The sequence below is a fragment of the Elephas maximus genome, chromosome 3 (genome assembly GCF_024166365.1).
Source record: "Elephas maximus indicus isolate mEleMax1 chromosome 3, mEleMax1 primary haplotype, whole genome shotgun sequence".
NCBI classification, from domain to species: Eukaryota; Metazoa; Chordata; class Mammalia; order Proboscidea; family Elephantidae; genus Elephas; species Elephas maximus.
This window is the reverse complement of record NC_064821.1, coordinates 216,738,730-216,758,767: the sequence shown is the minus strand read 5'-3', so window position 1 is coordinate 216,758,767 and position 20,038 is coordinate 216,738,730. Positions and strand designations below refer to the sequence as shown.

General features: G+C 38.3%; 1 protein-coding gene across 3 annotated transcripts in view; it reads left to right on the top strand.

Annotated features, from left to right (window-relative positions):
- Positions 1-20,038, top strand: part of DCAF6 (DDB1 and CUL4 associated factor 6) — a 171,121-nt gene that overhangs the window by 30,657 nt on the left and 120,426 nt on the right. For all 3 annotated transcript variants that reach the window (XM_049881321.1, XM_049881319.1, XM_049881320.1), the window contains exons 4-5: positions 12,197-12,382; positions 18,767-18,880. In XM_049881321.1, coding sequence (XP_049737278.1) covers positions 12,197-12,382; positions 18,767-18,880 — 300 coding nt within the window. The remainder of the gene's footprint in view (positions 1-12,196; positions 12,383-18,766; positions 18,881-20,038) is intronic.

The following is a 20,038-nucleotide window of genomic DNA, read 5'->3' as shown; positions in this document are numbered from 1 at the left end:
ATCAAAGAGAGGTTTGAAATGAAAATGAAACTGCCAGAGAATCAGTTTATAAAATTAATAGGGCAACATCATGAGCCAGAATCAGCGTAAGGCTGGTTCCGATGAGGCAGAGATCAAATGTCTCTGTTTTTCTACTTCTCCATTATTGCACTCTGTTTCTTTGCTGGGTTTGATAATTCATCGCAGTGGTCACACAGAACTCACAAGGGCTCACAGACTACTCAAGAGTTGTGGTTTATTGGAGTGACAATGTGGAAGTAAGGGGATATAATTTTAGATGCAGCTAAGGGTAAAATCAGGAGACTCCATACACCCTCTCACCTCTGTTAAGACTGTACTTTTTAAGAAACTATACCATTAGTCGTGTTCACAGGCCTTCCTTGTAGGAGTATGAATACTATCCTCTCACTGACAGTATTATATTTCAAGATAGATTTTGAAATATTCTTTTTGATGATGAATGCAATGCCATTCCTCTTCCAGTTGTCATTCCTAGCATGGTAGACCATTTGATTATCTGATGCAAAAAGACCAATACCAGTCCATTTCAGCTCACTAATGCCTAGGATATCAATGTTTATGTGTTCCATTTTATTTTTGGCGATTTCCAATTTTCCTAGATTCATACTTCATACATTCCATGTTTTGATTATTGATACCTATTTACAAGCTGTTTATTCTCTTTTGAGTTGTGCCTCATTAGGAAATGAAGGTCCCGAAAGCTTGCCTCCATTAACATCCTTAAGGTCAACTTTACTTTGAGAAGGTAGCTCTTCCCTACTTGTATTTTGAGTGCCTTCTAACCTGAGGAGCTCATCTTCTGGCAGTATATCAGACAGTGCTCTGCTGCTATTCATAAGTTCACTGGCTAATTCTTTTCAAAAGTAGACACTGCTGGGTCCTTCTTCCCAGTCTGTCTTAGTCTGGAAGCTCAGCTGAAACCTGTCTGCCATGGGTGACCCTGTTGGTATTTGGATACTGGTGGCATAGCTTCCAGCATCTGCGCAACACGCAAGTCCCTACAGTACAACAAACTGAGAGATACGTAGGCCACTTTGGCCACTAAGGCCAAAGATAAAGAAATTGAAGGTTTTTACCAACTTCTGCAGTCTGAAATTGATCGAACGTGCAATCAGGATGCGTTGATAATTATTGGTGATTGGAATGCAAAAGTTGGAAGTGAAGACGGATCTGTAGATGGAAAATATGGCCTTGGTGATAGAAACAATGCTGGAGATCGCGTGATTGAATTTTGCAAGACCAGTGACTTCTTCATTGCAAACACCTTTTTTTACCAACATAAATGGTGACTATACAGTTGGACCTCACTGGATGGAATACGCAGGAGTCAATCAAATTGACTACATCTGGAAAAAGAGGGTAGAAAAGCTTGATATTATCAGTCAGAAGAAGGCCAGGGCTGACTGTGGAACAGACCATCAGTTGCTCATATGCAAGTTCAGGTTGAAACCGAAGAAAATTACAACAAGTTCATGAGAGCCAAAGTACAACCTTGAGTATATTCCCCCTGAATTTGGAGACCATCTCAGGAATAGATTTGATGCATTGAACACTAATGACCCAGAAACCCGATGGGTTGTGCGAAGACATCAAGTACATCATACATGAAGAAAGCAAAAGGTCATTAAAAACACAGGAGAGAAAGAAAAGGCCAAAGTTGCTCTTGAACGTAGAGTAGCTAAAGGAAATAGAAGAAATGATGAAGTAAAAGATCTGAACAGAAGATTTCAAAGGGCAACTCGAGGAGACAAAGTAAAAAAATGAAATGTGCAAAGACCCAGAGGTAGAACACGCTCCACATATCTCAAGCTGAAAGAACTGAAGAAAAAATTCAAGCCTCAAGTTAGAGTATTGAAGGATTCGACATTAAACGATGCAGAAGTGTCAAAAGAAGATGGAAGGAATACAAAGGTATCCCTGTACCAAAAAGAATTGGTCAACCTTCACCCATATCAGGAGGTAGCATATGATCAGGAACGAATGGTACTGAAGGAAGAAGTCCAAGCTGCACTGAAAGCATTGGCGAAAAACAAGTCTTGAGGAATTGAGGAAGTACCAATGGAGATGTTTTCAACAAGTGGTTGCAGTACCGAAAGTGCCCACTCATCTCTGCCAAAAAATTTGAAAGACAGCTACCTGGCCAACCAACTGGAAGAAATCTGTATTTATGCCTATTCCTAAGAAAAGTGATCCAACTGAATGTAGAAATTATTGAACAATATCATTAATATTACATGGAAGTAAAATTTTGCTGAAAGTCATTCAAAAGCAGCTACAACAGCATATTGACAGGAAACTGCCAGAAATTCACGCTGGATTTAGAAGAAGATGGGGAACCAGGGATATCATTGCTGATATCAGATGGATCCTGGTTGAAAGCAGAGAATACCAGAAAGATGTTTACCTGTTTTATTAGCTACACAAAGGCATTCGACTGTGTAGATCATAACAATTTATGGGTAACATTGAGAAGGATGGGAATTCCAGAACAGTTAATTGTGCTCATGAGGAACCTGTGCACAGATCAAGAGGCAGTCTTTTGAACAGAACAAGGGGGTATGGAATGGTTTAAAGTCAGGAAACACGTGGGACATAGTTGTATCCTTTCACCATACCTATTCAATTTGTATGCTGAGCAAATAATCCAAGAAGCTGGACTATTTATGAAGAAGAACGGGGCATCAGGATTGGAGGAAGACTCATTAACAACCTGCTGTATAAAGATGACACAGCCATGCTTGCTGGAAGTGAAGTGGACTTGAAGCACTTACTGATGAAGATCAAAGACCACAGCCTTCAGTATGGATTACACCTCAACATAAAACAAAAATCCTCACAACTGGATCAATAAGCAACATCATGATAAATGGAGAAAAGGTTAAATTTGTCAAGGATTTCATTTTACTTGGATCCACAATCAACACCCATTGAAGCAGCAGTCAAGAAATCAAAAGACACAGTGCACTGAGCAAATCTGCTTCAAGAGACCTCTTTAAAGTGTTGAAAAGCAAAGATGTCACCCAGAGGACTAAGGTGCGCCTGACCTAAGCCATGATGTTTTCAATAACCTCATATGCATGCGAAAGCTGGACAATAAATAAGGAAGACTGAAGAAGATGACACCTTTGAATTCTGGTGTTGGCGAAGAACATTGAACATACCATGGAGTGCCCAAAGAAAGTACAAATCTGTCTTAGAACAAGTACAGCCAGAATGCTCCTTAAAAGCAAGGATAGCAAGACTATGTCTCATATACCTTAGACACGTTATCAGGAGCAGTCAGTCCCTGGAGAAGGACATCATACTTGGTATAGTGGAGGGTCAGTGAAAAAGGAAGACCTGAGATGGATTGACACAGTGGTTGCGACAGTGGACTCAAGCATGACGATCGTGAGGATGGCTCGGGACGGGGCAGTGTTTTGTTCTGTTGTGCCGTGGGGTTGCTACAAGTCAGAACTGACTCGAGGTACCTAACAACAAAACTGCATTTAATCCAATGTTTCTACCAGGGTTTCAAACCAGTTTGTTCTGTTTTAAACTATCACTGAGAATGTGCATTTCCATCCCAGGTATACTGAATCTCAATCTACAGTTCAACGAGATCCCCAGCTGATTCTTATGTATAATAAATTTTGAGAACCACTGCTCTACTAGTGGACCCCTTGTGGCCGGTGTTTAAGAGCTCAGCTGTTAACCAAAAGGTCAGCAGTTTGAGTCCGCCAGCTTCTTAGAAACCCCATGGGGCAGTTCTGCTCTGTCCTGTAGGGGCACTATGAGTCGGAATTGACTCAATGGCAATAATGTGTTTAGTTTTGGGTTAGCTCTACTTGTGTACGCAGAATTGGTCTAGCATCACCTGGGAAGTTGTTAGAAATGAAAATTCCCATAAGGGGTTCTGGGCTCTATTATCAAAGTTGTTTAGTCAATCCCCGCCATCTTTAAAGAAATCTCTAGTGTATAGTATGTATAGTTTTTCCTGCTCTGGCCTCAGCTTACTTTTTCATTTTCCCTGTCATTGAATTGTGTGCCCCCTGAATATTTTTCAGCTTGGCTAGGCCGTGATTCCCACTATCGTGTGATTGTCCACCATTTTGTCATCTGATGTGATTTTACTATATGTTGTAAATCCTACCTCTGTCATGTTAATGAGGCAGGATTAGAGGCAGTTATGTTGATGAGACAGGACTCAATCTATAAGATTAGGTTGTGTCTTGAGTCAGTCTCTTTTGAGATACAAAACAGAAAGGAGCAGAGAGACAGGGAGACCTCCTAGCACCAAGAAACAAGAGCCAGGTGAAGAGCATGTTATTTGGACATGGGGTTCTGTGCTGTGAAGCTCCTAGATCTGGGGAAGATTGGTGACAAAGATCTTGTCCCAGAACTGACAGAGACAGAAAGGCTTCCCCTAGAGAATATGGACTTCTGGCCTTCTAGACTGTGAGAAAATAAATTTCCCTTTGTTAAAGTGAAATTTTTATGGTATTTGTTATAGCAGCACTAGATGACTAAGACAATTCCCTTCCTTCTTTATACTTTATCATTACTTAGCTACTTGTAGTTTTCAGAGCTTTTTTTTTTTTTTTACTGTATGCTTTTGCTTGTAACTCATCTGTCTGCGTGGGGTGTTTTCCTGTGTTACCTTTATACCTGTCTACATGCCAAATTTAAGCTCATCCCTCAAGTGTCAGGTCTTTTCTACAACATTTCTGTAGCTTCTCTGAGCAGATGTAGGCACTCTTTCCTCCATGCTCCCGTTGTACTTAGTAGATAACTCTATTATTATATTGTATTGTCTTTCTTTGCATGTTGCCCATTATCATACTATAAGTTCTTTGACGATGATAATTTCTTTTTCCTTTTTGTATCTTGACACTTAGCAAATTATTTATTTGCCTGTCACGTAGTAGGTGCTCAATACATCTGAAAAAGAAAAGTTCGTTATTTCTATAGTAGATGCCTTAAACAGGGATGTATGTAGGCGTTGGGGAGAGTGGTCTTATCGAGGGATTGAAGAACCGTTTTCTTCTGTCTAGATACTTTCAGACCAAGCTTGAAGCTTCGGAAGGGTTGTATATGACATGATGGAGGAAAGAGATATCTGCTTAGCTAGCTAAGTTAACCAAAATAACCTTGCTATTAGCAGAGCAATAGATGTTAAAACTAGTTTACCCTCACATATTAGTTATCATTGCAATTATCAATATGTCATTTCCATCACAGATTAAGTTACTTTGTTGACTTCTACCTCTTTAGGACATTATCCTCAAATGTTTTCTGAATAAGTATTATAATGCATAGATCTAAGGAAAACAATTAAGAAAATCCAGGTATCAAATTATAGCTGTTTTCAAATGCACACGGTATTTATAAATATTAACCTTGTTATTTACCTCCAGGGGCACTCATACTGTATTGGCAATATAGACGCATTTTCAACAATTAAAAAAACAGATTCCAGCCTTCAATGAAATTAACTGTAAACACACCCGGTGGTGCAGTGATTAAGCACTCGGCTGCTTGCCAAAATGTTGGTGATTCAAACCCACCCAGCAGCTCTGCAGGAGAAAGATCTTACAATCTGTTCCCGTAAAGGTTAGAGCCTAGAAAACCCTATGGGGCAGTTCTGCCCTGTCACATGGGGTCATTATGAGTAGAAATTGATTCAGTGGCACCTAGCAACAAAAACAACACACAGCAGTATTCATTTTTGCGCAGTTACCACCTGTCTGTCAGTGGAGGCTTGTAAGTTTCTATCATGCTGAATAGGTTTTAGTGAAGACCCCAGACTAAGATGGACTAGGAAGGAGTGCCTGGCAGTGTGCTTCCAAAAATCAGCCATTGAAAACCCTGTGGATCACAGTGGTCTGATCTGCAACAGATCATGGAGATAGTACAGGACTGGACTGCATTTCCCATGTGCATGGGGTCTCCATTATTTAGGGGCCAATTCAACGGCAGCTAACAGCACAGCTCATTCTTCCAACAGTTATCTATTGATAGACTAGGGAGAGAGTGGTGCAAAATGAGGTTAGAATGGTAGGGATGGGTAGATTGTGGGTTTTGAGGGCTATAGTGAAGCATTTAAATTTTAGTCTAATTGAAATAGTTATTGGAGGGTTTAAACATGCAAGCGATAAGGTATATATTTCTCATAGATAGCTTTGGCTAATTCTTGGAGAGTAGAGTTTGAACAAGATTGGAAGAAGGAGACAAGAGGCCATTGGTATAATCCAGGTGAGAGAGAATGATGATTTAGATAAAGACAATGGTATAAGTAATAAGTACTTATTACTGTACTAAGTGATAAGTAATTTGGGATGTATTTTGGGCTTAGATTGGCTGATGGATTGGATATAGTAGATGAAGGAAAGAAAAATGAAGTATTTCTTTGTCTTTGGCTAGATCACCTGTGAGTGGATATTGATGCCACTGAGATGGGGAACACTGACAGGAGAATAAATCTGTAGAGGGGAATCAGAAGTCAAGAGACTTGATCAAAAGGAAGGAAGAATATTCAATTTATGAGTGACTTTAATGAAGCAGGGAGGCTCCCACTTCTCTTTCTAAAGCTGTATATAAACCTGTTAAATGGAGACAAAGCACAAATTATTAAGAGTATCTGCTAAATGTAACTTGAGCAAAATCAAAGCCAAGGGCCTGTAAGACTGAGAAACGAATGGCTGTATGTAGTGGCCTGGGTGGCGCAAATGTTCATGCGCTTGGCTGCTAACTGAAAGTTGGAGGTTTGAGTCCACCCAGTGGTATCTTGGAAGAAAGACCTGGCTATCTGCTTCTGAAAAATCAGCCACTGAACCTCTGTAGCATGTAGTTCCATGCTGACACAGGTGGGGTTGCCATGAGTGAGTCAGCTCGACAGCAACTGTATTTTTTTTGTTTTTCGTGGTGACTTACAATCGGCTAATTGGTGGATGATGCTAAAATTTCTGACAGAGTTAAAAGCCATGTTATCTGTCTTTTTAAAAGACTTTATAGAGTAATTATTATCTATCTTCTTTTACCTTAATCTGGCAAATCTTACCATCTCACACCTGGAGAGAGGAATAAAAAAATTAAAATATTATTAGATAATATTTATTCTCCATTGGCTTTGGTTGATGTAGGTGCAAAGGCCAGTTTTTAAAAATTTGACCCTAATGATCTGTGCGTTAATATTAAAAAGACTTCGAATGGAGTAGTTGATGGTCTTCAGCAATCCATATTTTGGCCATCTTTCTGTAAACCAGGCCTTACATAAAACGAGGTGACTTACATAAAGTGGTCAAAGTAAATAAGTGCTAATGTTTACACCTGGTCTGTGCTCTGATTTGGTGTGGTGTTCTCTGTTAGGAAGTTGGCAGTTAGTGTTATACAGAAAGCACTCACTTAGCAGAAAAACCAAAACCAAAATAAAGTTGAAATATATTTTCCTTTGTTTGAAATTTTTAAAACAGAAAAGTTGAAAAATAACACAATAAACATCCATAGATAGATTTTTAAAAAAGCTTTTGAGAGTAAGTTGAGAGTCTCATGCGCTTTATCCCTGAATAGTTGAGCGTGTATCGCCCAAGACAAGAACATTATGTCTTTTATAACTGCCACCCCCCTTTCAATCGAGACTCCAGTCCAGGATCGCACAGTGCATGTAGTTGTCATATTTCCTTAGTCTCCTTTAGAATAATTCCTCCAACTTATTGGTCTTTTATGACACTGGCATTTTTTAAGACTTCAGGCCGGTTGAATTTGTCTGACTGTTGCTTCTTGAGTAGCCTCAGATTAAAAATTTTTGGTGAGAATTCTCCATAGGCGAATGGTGCTAACTTTGTGTATAACTTTGATCATAAGGCTGGTTCCTATGAATTGGAAGGTAAATACACTTTTACTTTCCAACTTCCCCATTTACTTCTAACTCCAGCTGTCTCACAGCACTCTTTCTCTCTACTGAGTTCGACAATTTGTTGCAACATCCACAAAACTCAAGGGAACACTGTATCTGTGATAACAACTTTAATGCAACAGAGAAAAATATAAATGAAGAAACGCAAAGGGCAAAGTTTGGGAAGGGTCCTAGTGAGGAGCCTTAACATCTTAAAGGGGCCTGCCTACCCTTCCTAAAAATTAATGTTCATTCTCACCCATCTGGGAATTCTCATGCAGGGAACTTGGTGATGTTACTTGGCGGGCTCAGTTGCTGGCCGCCCTTCTCAGCAGGCCCCTCTGTTGGCTGCTCTTCTCAGTGGGCTTCTGGCTCCTTCCAGCCAGCTCCAGGCTTGCTTTAGGCTGGCTCCAGCTTTAGGCTGATGTCATGACAGCTCTTGGGCAGCTTCATTTCTAGGTTGGCATCATGACAACTCTGGGAGCAGAACTGCTGTCAGGTAGCCTCTGCTGAGGGTGCCCAAGTTCTGCATGCAGCCTCCTGCTTGGGGGCACCCAAGCTCTGCAGGCCACTTCGGCCCCATGCTGCCACCTCTGCTCTACAGGCTGCTTCAGCCTTGCACAGCTGCCTCTTTTCTGCGGGTTAAGCCCCACTGCCGCTGCTGCTGTTTCTCCCGGTCACTGCTGACTGCTCTGCTTTCTACCAGGTCCAGCTTTTTACCCAGATCCAGCCTTCCATCAGTGTTGTAGCTCTTTTTCAGTGTTACAGCTCTCAGCACAGGGCCCTTGTGTCCAAAGGACATACTCCTCTCCCAGCTCTCCTAAATCAGGAGGCTCCAAAACCTCTGTTTCTGTTGTCTATACAGGCCATTTCTTGTCAGTTTCAAGGCAGGGCCTTCCTAGCCAGATCACAGCCCAGCCAATATTTGATTACCCAGGAAATGCTAATCAACTCAGGTATTGTCAGTTACCAGGCAAGGCCAGGCAAAAGTACAAACCAGGGCTTTGAACAGGTTCATTCCTGCTGAGAATTTGCATTTCCACCCCAGATATACTGAATCAGAATCTACACTTTAACAAGATCCTCAGGTGATTCTTATGTATAATAAATTTTGAGAGCCACTGCTCTATTAGTAGAAGCCCTCACAGTGCAATAGTTAAAGTGCTTGGCTGCCATTCAAAAGGTTGGCGGTTCAGACCTTCCAGTTGCTGTGGGAGAAAGATGAGGCAGTCTGCTTCTATAAAGATAACAGCCTTGGAAACCCAGTGGGAGCAGTTCTACTCTGTCCTGTAGGGTCACTGTGTGTCAAAATCTACTCGATGGCAGTGGGGTTGGGTTCTACTAGTGGTTTTCAGAATTGGTCCCTAACCAACAGCCTTAATATTGCCTGGGAATTTGTTGGAAATAGAAATTCTCAGCAGTGGTTCCAACCAAAATGAACTGTTCGGAAGCCCTGTTACAAACCATCAAGTTTACACTTACCCAGGGAATGGCAGTCAATTCAGGAAATTCTCTTCTAAGTTCTTTCCCACAAACCCAGAGTGAAAAGGTCATATAAAGGGGAGCCTTTTGCACCGGAACAGGTGATATTGTGGTACATTATGAATTTGTCCCCTTATTGGTAATGTTAATTTTTATCCCTCTATTTTGTAGGTACCTTTCCCCTTTTGTAATTGAAATTTTCCCTTGTAATAAGCTATCGGTGAGGTGGTATTTTGAGACTTTGTGAATATTCTGTTTCCTAACAGTCTTTCATTCAACGATTTTAGTATTTATTGATGATTCTTGCCTGAATCAGTTGTTATAATGTGGTTACAAATGGTGATTTTCTAATTGTTATCCTTTCTACATTTATTAGTTGATATTCTCCTCTAAAAGCATTTCCTTTGTCCCTGTTGCTTTTTTTTAAATGTTACTGTGGGCTTATGTGGAGCCCTGGTGACACAATGGTGAAGAGCTATGGCTGCTAACCAAAAGGTCGGCAGTTTGAATCCACTAGCCTCTCCTTGAAAACCCTGTGGGGCCATTATACTCTATCCAGTAGGATTGCTGAGTTGGAACCGACTCGACAGCAACTGGTTTATATGTTTTTATTTTTAGTCATTTTATTATAATCTGTCACTGATATTCTTTTTGATACTCAAATTACTTCATATTTGGTCAATGGGATCCTTAAAACCATCTCTGTGTCTGTGTTTTTGATATGACCTTACTTTTTTTGCATACTCTTTTTTTTTTCAATTTTTTTTGTGCTTTTGAGAGTTTACAAATCGAGTCAGTCTCTCATACAAAAGTTTATATACACCTGGCTATATACTCCTAATTGTTCTCCCCCTGATGAGACAGCACACTCCTTCCCTCCACGCTCTATTTCCATGTCCATTTGGCCAGCTTCTGACCCCCTCTGCCCTCTCATCTCCCCTCCAGACAGGAGCTGCCCACGTAGTCCCATGTGTCTACTTGATTCAAGAAACTCACTCTTCACTGGTATCATTTTCTATCCCATATTCCAGACCAATCCCTGTCAGAAGAGTTGGCTTTGGGAATAGTTCCTGTCTTGGGCTAACAGAAGGTCTGGGGACTATGACCTCCGGAGTCTTTATAGTCTCAATCAGACCATTAAGTCTGGTCTTTTTATGAGAATTTGGGGTCTGCATCCCACTGCACACTTTCTTTTAAGCACAACCAGTGTTCCAGACTCACTTTGTACTCTATTGTACATCCATTGTGGAAGCGTTGCACAATCTATCCAACCAGTCTATTTTTGGATCTTTAAATTGTTTCTAACATTTGCTATTATAAATAATAACTCAAGGAATAATCATGTGTGTATGTGTGTGTGTAGATGTTCATGTGTATATGTATATATATATATTTTGTATAGTTGGAAATATATCTTCAGAGGAAATTCCTAGAAAGGGATTTACTTGGTGAAAGGATAAATGCATGACTTTGTGAGATACTGCTGAATTTCTGTCAACATAACACCATTTAGTCCTGCTACCAGCAATATTTAAGTGCCTGTTGCCCCATACCCTTGTTTATAGACTGTCTTGTCAAGTTTTTAAATTTTTGCCAATCTGATAAGTGAAAAACAGTATCTCAGTATAGTTTCAATTTGCGTTTCCCTTTTGAATCACTTTGAGTCTTTTTTTCACATTTTAAGGGTCGTTTGTATATCTATTTGTGGACTGTTCACATCTTTTTTCCCTATTAGGCTTTAGCCTTTTTTTGTCTCAATTTTTAAGTGATCTTTATAGAGGAATTTGCCCTTTATCTGTGATATATGTTACAATTATGAGAACACAAATTTTAAAATTTATTTCTGTCACAGGAGTTATGTTTTTTTTTCTTTTTTTTGCATGTAATTAAGGAATTGGAAGTTGGGGTTCTCTCCTATGTTCTCATCTATATCGTTTCATCATTTTGATTTTCTGAGTCATTTAAATTCAGCTTATTTTTCACCATGAGAGAATAACTAAAGTAATCATAAATAGTCAATTTCAAAAGTTAATCAAATTCTTGGTTTAACTGAGATTTCATGAAGGAGTCTGATATACCACATAAGTGGAAACGTGCATATTTGATTTTCATGGCACTATTTTTATTAAGTATTTTATTATGTTTTCAGTGAAATTTTACACAGCAAGTTAGGTTCTCATTTAACAATTTCTATATATATTGTTCAGTGGCATTGGATACATATTTCACAATATATCAGCTTTCTCATTATTTCCATTCTGATTGTTCTGTTTCCCTTAATCTAGCTTCCCTGTCTCCCTTTGCTTTCTCCTCTCTGGTCTAGGGAAAATGTTTACCATATGATTTCATTTAGATGAGTATTTAGAGGAGCACAGTACTCAAAAGTGATATTATTTATTTTAGGAGCCAATCTGTCATTTGGCTGAAAGGTGACCTCTTGGGAGTGGTTTGAGTTCATGGCACTATTTCTGATTAATGCTGTATGTTTTTCACATCTCAGAGGGAACAAAAAGAAAATGAGAGATCCTGATTTCTTTTTCTTGGAAAAAAAAAATTCAAATCAAATGTCAATTTTTCATTGAAATGAGAATGTTAATGTTATATTGCATAGTGGTTAAGTGCTACGGCTGCTAACCAGAGGGTTGGCAGTTCGAATCCGCCAGGCGCTCCTTGGAAACTCTATGGGGCAGTTCTACTCTGTCCTATAGGGGCGCTATGAGTCGGAATCGACTCAAGGGCACTGGGTTTATGATTATATTAAACATGAATGTTTCTAGGAAATAATAAATTACCAAGAACTGCTATCTCTGTGTGTTTCAGGTTTTGACAACAATTCGTTCGGGACACCGGGCAAATATATTTAGTGCAAAGTTCTTACCATGCACAAATGATAAGCAGATCATATCCTGCTCTGGAGATGGGGTAATATTTTATACCAATGTTGAGCAGGATGCAGAAACCAACAGGCAATGCCAATTCACGTGCCATTATGGGACAACCTATGAGGTACAGTATTATGATACCTATATATGTAAATGTATTTGTATAAGTTAGTGTATATGTACCTGCAGATGTGTGTATATAGGTGTTCATGTGTACGTGTGTATGTATATATACGTGTATATATATATACACAGGAAGCCCTGGTGGCATAGTGGTCAAGAGCTATGGCTGCTAATGAAAGATGCGCAGTTCAAATCCACCAGGAGCTTCTTGGAAACTACAGGGCGGTTCTACTCTGAGTGGGAATCGACAGCAACGGGTTTGGCTTTTTGGTTTATATATACACACACATTCATGAGTATATGGACAAAGAAATGACAAAGAGAGAATATCTAGGTTTTCACAAAGCATTTGATCTCCCTTTCGTCCTTTCATCCTCATATCCCAGGCAACCACTGATCTTCTTTCCATCACTGTAGATTATATTTTATGAAATTATATTGAAATGAGATTATATAGACAAATCACATGTACTCTTCCTGTCTGATTTCCTTTACTTAGAAGAATTGTTTGAGATTCATGTTTCGGTTATCGATGATTCATTCTTTTTATTGCTGAGTGCTATGCTCTTATGTGGATATATGTACTTTCTTTATATTCCATCTCTTGGTGGACATTTGAGCTGTTCGCGGTTTTATCAGTCAGGGTTTTCTAGAGAAACAGAACCAGTAGGAGATACATCTGTCTACATAGGTAGGTAGGTAGATAGTTATTAATAAAGAGATTTAGTTTAAAGAATTAGCTCAAGTGATTGTTGGAGCTGGTTGTTCTGAAATCTGAAGAGTAGGCCGGCAGGATGGAAACGCAAGCAGAATATGATTCTTCAGTCTTGAGGTAGAATTTGTTCTTCTCTGGGAAACCTTAGTTTCTGCTCTTCAGGCCAGCTGACTGAATGAGGGCCCACTCCTGTTATCGAGGATAATCTCCTTAATTTACAGTCACCTGATTTTAGATGTTAACCACATCTACAGAATACCTTCACAAGAACACCTTAGTAGGGTTTGATTAAATAACTGGGTACTGCAGCCCACCCAAATTGACACGTGAAGACTGATCATCTCATCAGTTTTGGGCTATGACAAATTCACCTGAAACATCTTTGTGCAGAAAGTCATTTCTCTTGGGCAAACACCTAAGAGTGGGATGACTAAGTCATAAGATAACCGTAAGTTTAACTTTCTAAGGTACTGCCAAACTGTTTTCCAAAGTGGTTATATCATTTTCCATTTCTGTCAGCAGTGCATGAGAGCTCCAGTTGGCCTACATCCTTGCCGGCACATGCTGTGGTCGATCTTTTCCGTTTTAGACATTCTAATAAATACGTAGTGGTATCTTTTGTGCTTTAACGTGCATTTCCCTGCTGTCTAATGGTGTTGAGCATCCTTTTCATGCATATGTTTGCCATCTGTATATATTCTTTGGTGAAATGTCTGTTTAAATCTTTCGCCCATTTTTTAATTGAGGTTTTTATTTTCTTTGTGAGTTTTGAGGGTTATTTGTTCTGGGTATGTCCTTTAATCAGGTATGTGACTTGCAAAATTTTCTCCTAGTCAGTGGCGTGTCTTCTCATTTTCATAACAGAATCTTTGACAGAGAAGTCCATTTTATCAAAATTTTTTTTATTGATCATAACTTCTTGGTACCGTATCTGAAAAATCTTTGCATAACCAAAGGTCACGTTTTTTTCTCCTAGAGATTTTACTGTTTTATGCTTTACATGTGGATCTGTGAAGTACGGCTTCTGCTTTATTATTTTGCACGTGGATATCTAATTGTTCCAACATTCTTCATCGAAGACTGTTCTCTCTCTACTGAATTGTCTTTGCACCGTTATCATAAACCAGTTCACCATGTATGTTTTTATCTATTTATGGACTGCCTATTCTGTTCTAGTGATTTATCTTTATGCATGTACCACACCATCTTGATTACTGTAGCTTTATAGTAATTCTGGAGTCCCTGGGGTGTGCACATAGTTAATATGCTCATCTGCTAGCTAAAATGTTGGAGGTTTGAGTCCACACAGAAGTGCCTCAGAAGAAAGACCTGGCTATCTAATTCCAAAAAAACAACCTTTGAAAACCTTGTGGAGCACAGTTCTTTTCTGACATACCTGGGGTTGCCGTGAGTCAGAATCAACTTGACGGCAGCTGGTATGGCTTATAGGAACTCTTGAAATCGGGTAGTATGAGTACTCCAACCTTGTTCTTTGTCAGAGTTGTTTAAACTATTCTAGGTTCTTTGCGTTTCCATATGAATTTAAGGATCTTCTTGTCAATTTCTATGAAAAATCCTACTTGAATTTTTGTTGTGATTAATTGAACCTATGTATCAATTTAGGGCAAATTAACAACTTAATGTTCCAGTCCTTGAACGTAGTATATCTTGCCTTTATTTGGGTCTTCTTTAATTTCACTCAACAATGTTTTATAATTTTTAGTGTGCATGTCTTACATGTTTTTGTCGGATTTGTCCTTAAGTATTTCTTCTTTTCTTTTGGAGTTTTGTAAATTGTCTTTTTTGTTTCATTTTTTTTTTTTTAATTTCAATTTCTGATGGTTTGTTGACATACAATTGATTTTTGTGTATTGATCTTATATCTTCCAACCTTGGTGAACTCACTAGTTCTAGCAATTTCCATCCTGTGCGTTGCCTTTTCACTCTGTTGATGGTGTCCTTTGAAGCACAAATGCTTGACTTTTATGAAGTCCAGACCATTTTAATTTAATGTAGTTGGTGATTGTGTACGATTTGCATCTACAATTTTGCTACTTGGTTTCAGTATGTCCTGTGTCATTTTTGTCCCTCTGTTATGTGTTACTGCTTTCTTTTGTCCTGGATATTTTCTAGTATACCATTTTAATTCCCTTCTTATTTCTTTGTCTGTATTTATTTTCAGTTATTGGCTTAGTTGTTTTGGGAATTAATTACAGTGAACATCTTAACATTAAACATAAAACAATCTGGTTTGAATTAATTACGATTCAGTTTCAGTAGTATACAAAAAACTTTGCTTCAGTATAGCTCCTTCCCCTCCCACCTGCTTTGTACTATTATTGTCATCTTTGCTACCAATTACATCTTTAGTCATTTGTTGTTGTTGTTAGGTGCCATTGAGTCGGTTTTGACTCATAGTGACCTTGTGTACAACAGAAGGAAATACTGCCCGGTCCTGCGCCATCCTCACAGTCGTTGTTATTATTGAGCCATTGTTGCAGCCACTGTGTCAGTCCATCTTGTTGAGGGTCGTCTTCTTTTTTGCTGACCGTCTCCTTTACCATGCATGATGTCCTTCCCCAGGGACTGGTCCCTCCTGTTAAGGTGTCCAAAGTACTTTAGATGAAGTCTCACTATCCTTGCTTCTAGTAAGCATTCTGGCTGTACTTCTTTCAAGACAGAGTAGTTCATTCTTCTGGCAGTCCAGAGTATATTCAGTATTCTTAGCCAACACCGTAGTTCATAGGCATCTGTTCTTCTTTGTTCATTGTCCAGCTTTCACGTACATGTGAGGCGATTGAAAACACCATGGCTTGGAGTCATGTACACCTTAGTCCTTAAAGTGACATCTTTGCTTTTTAACACTTTAAAGAGGTCTTTGCAGTAGATTTGCCCAGTGCAATGTGTTGTTTGTTTTCTTGACTGCTCCTTCCATTGGTGTTGATTGTGGGTTCAGGTAAAAAGAAATCCTTGACAACTTCAGTATTTTCTCTGTTTATCATGATGTTGCTTATTGGTCGAGTGGTGAGGATTTTTGTTTACTTTATATTTTGTTTACTTTATATTTGTAATCAATACTGAAGGCTTTATTCGTTATAAACTCATAAATATAGTTTTGTAATTATTGCTTTCTGCCATTGTCTTTTAAATCAGAAGAAAAAAGCAGTTACAAACACAAATACATTTATACTGTCTTTTATATTTACCTATAATTATACCAGAACGTTGGCTGTTCGAACCCACTGTCTGCTGCACAGGAGAAAAGACCTGGCAATCTGCTCCCATAAAGATTACAGCCTAGGAAACCCCACGGGCCAGCTCTACCTTGTCCTATAAGGACACAGGGAGTGGGAGTCGATTCAGTGGCACAGAACGACGACGACGACAACTCACTTTCACCAGGACCTTTCACGTAGCATGCAGTTGATACTCTCGTAGCTCACATATGCTGGTGATGAATTGTCTTCAGTTCGTGTTCATCTGGGAATGTGTAAAATTGTCCCTCGTTTTTGAAGGGTAGTTTTGGTGGCTCTAGAATTCTTGATTGGCATTCCTCGTCTTTCTGCACTTTAATTCATGTTGTCCCACTGTTTAATGAGAAGTCTGTTGTTGGTCCTAGTTAAGAGTTTGTTATATGTGTTGAGTTCCTTTTATGTTTTGCTGTGTTCAAGATTTTATCCTTGTCTTTTGTCAGTTTGGCTATGATGTGTCCAGGTTTGGATCTCTTTTAGTTTATCCTACTTGGAGTTGCTGATTTTCATGAATACATACATTAATGTTTTTCATCAAATTTGGGAACTTTTCAGTCCTTATTTCTTTGAATATTCTTTTTGTCTTCTGCCTTCTCACAAAATCAAACCTGTTGCCAGCGACGTCAATTCTGACTTATAGCAGCAACCCTATAGGACCGAGGAGAACTGTCCCATAGGGTTTCTAAGGAGCACCTGGTAGATTCAAACTGCCAACCTTTTGGCTAGCAGCCGAGCTCTTAACCGCTGTGCCACCAGGGTTCTCTGCCTTCTTGAGGAAGGTTAAAATGTTAGGCAAGGTTCTAAGATAGTGTGGAGTTCACCAGCATATTATTATAAAAAGTAATCAAAACATTAATTGTAATAATTAGAAATTGGTATTAATTTCATTATATAATAGCATTATGATAATATAACTCATAATTGTTCATTTGTAGAGTAAGGAAGTGAATTTTTCCAGTTTGTTTAAACACTCTCAGGGAATACGGGGTCTCAATAATTTGGTCTGTAGATAGTAGTATATACAAAGCGAAAAGTCGCTCTTTTACTTACAGTGATCAAAACTGAGTCAGCAGTGGGTCGGTATTTCTTCAGCACTTACCGGCTTGTTTTGGTACAGCTGCTGATTACATCTCTCGAAGATACAGAATGAACCATAAGTCTTGGTGTTCTTCAGCCACACTCTGTACTCATACATGCTGAGTGTACTTTTTACAATTTTTTTTCAGGGCATAAATCTTGCTATTCCATGTTGATTGAAAAATTGATCCAATAGAAGTAAAGGACATATCTATATTTAGGTTTGTAGAGAGTTCGAGGGAGTTCAGGGCTGATCAAGGAAAAAGATATGTCCAGAGGATGACCTGAACTAACTAAAAAAAACAAACACATTGCCATGGAGTCGATTCTAACTCATAGTGACCCTCTAGGATAAAATAGAACTGCCCCGTAGGGTTTCCAAAGAGCAGCAGGTGGATTCAAACTGCCGACCTTTTGCTTAGCAGCTGAGCTCTTAACCACTGTGCCACCAGGGCTCCCCAGAGGATGACAGTGTTGGAGGTAAGGTGTTCACTGGGGTGGACAAGTTGACAACTAGCTGGCAGAAAGTCTCCCACAGCAGAGGCCTTTCAGAGGTTTATGTGTGTCTAGGCGATGTCCCTCTGCAGCAAGGTGCTGAGTCTCTGGGTCAGAGAACTCCTAAGGGCATCAGTGGCTCGGGATGTTTTTAACTGCAAGGGTTTTATCTTATCTAAGGCTAGCAGATGTTGGATGCTGTTTTGTGGAGTATGTAAAGCAGGCAGGCTCTAAATGGCTAAAAATGTGCTTTCTTGGGCTATCCCTAAAACAGCTGCATGTGTAAAAATATGAGTTTGGAGCGAGTGGGCTTTTTGGGCTACGAGTCCCAGCCTGTTATGAATAAATAAGTACACAGGGGGCATGTTAGGCTCATTTATATAACACGGTTTAATAGTGTGAGAGTGATTTTAAAAGTTTTTGAGAGGATTAATTTATCTTCTTAAATCATTTCAGCATCCCACAATACCCTTAAACATTATTAGAGAAGAAAATTTTATAATACACCTGTAAATCCACGTGCAGAAAACATAAAAATTAGGTTTTAAATAATTTGAACTGGTTGACCAGGGGAGAATCTTGTCAAAGGTATTAAAAGTTTATAAATTTAAAGAACTTTTTATCTTAGTTATATTGATTACCAACTTAAAAGTAATGGAAGATTAATTCAGCAGTTATTCTATTTGTATGGTACTGTTTTGATTCCTGGTGTGAATAAATTATAAATAATTAAAATGATTTTTAGTTGCATTTATCTTAATCATTGTGTAAAATAGTAACAATATTTTTCAAAGCCATTTGTTTAAATGTTCAATAAGATGATCATACTTATGTTTTTCGTCTTTAGATTATGACTGTACCAAATGATCCTTACACTTTTCTCTCTTGTGGTGAAGATGGAACTGTTAGATGGTTTGATACTCGCATCAAAACTAGCTGCACAAAAGAAGATTGCAAAGATGTAAGAATCAAATTTTTGTACAAGTGATGCAGAAATAATTAAGGTTATAATTGAACTTTGACAGTAGGTTATCTCTGTTCTATGAGATTATGGGTGAATTTAAATTTTTTTGTTTTGCTAAAATATTCAGTAAGCCTATGTTTTATAGTCATAATTTTTTTTAATTAAAATATCAACAGTGAAGTTAGGGAACTTAAATTTTAATTGTACATTTTAAACATATTTATGAAAATTCTTAATTGTTCAGTAGGCTCTCTAGTGTTTATAAAAACTTGAAGCATTTACCAGTATATCCCACTTACTCGTGGAGCCGTTTTTGCCTTATTAAATACCAGCGATAAAAGCATATGGTAATTTAGTGTCTTTTTTTCTTGGCTTTAAACTAAGTATTATATATTACCTTGTTTTCTTTTTAAATAATACGATATTCTGTCAACATGCTCGTTCGGGTTTTAGCTCACTTCTCTAAACGTGTTTACATTTTTAATAGAATTTCTCTGTTTTTTTTTTTTTATAGAATTTTAAACATGAAAAAATCGTTTAGACTAGTAACCCCAGGCAACTAACACCATGTGTTTTTCTCTGTCATATGTTATTTAGAGGATAATAGCTTTTACCTCAGATCACTTTGAAGTAGCAAATAAAAAAGCATTGTTAAATATATTTTTACTGAAAGTTAAAAGAAAATAATCAGTAGTAATGAGTTTAAATGCTTGCAAGTTAAACCAGTTACTATCACTATTATGCTTTAGGGGAAGAAAGATCATATAGTTGAAACAACAAAGGCAAATAAAACAAAAAGTAGAAATTGAGGCCTTTTTTCAGTATACAAATTTTAAGTCAATCTTTATGTTATACTCATAGGCGTGTATGTGTGTGCATGTACACACACAATGAGCAAACAGGAAAGCATTGAACTGAAGGCAGAAATAGATTTAAAGTATCCATTAGGGACACTTGGTATAACCGTTTCTTAATACAGTAGGTATTCAAATTTGTTTCGCCAAATTCTTTTAAACTGTATTTTAGTGTGCAGTGTAGTAAGTCTTAAATTTTGCTTCACTAAACAAAACTCCTATGAAAATAAGAGAGAAAGTAAAGCTAATAAGAAATAAGTGACATTACTCTTTCCTTTATTAAACTTAATTTTTTTATATA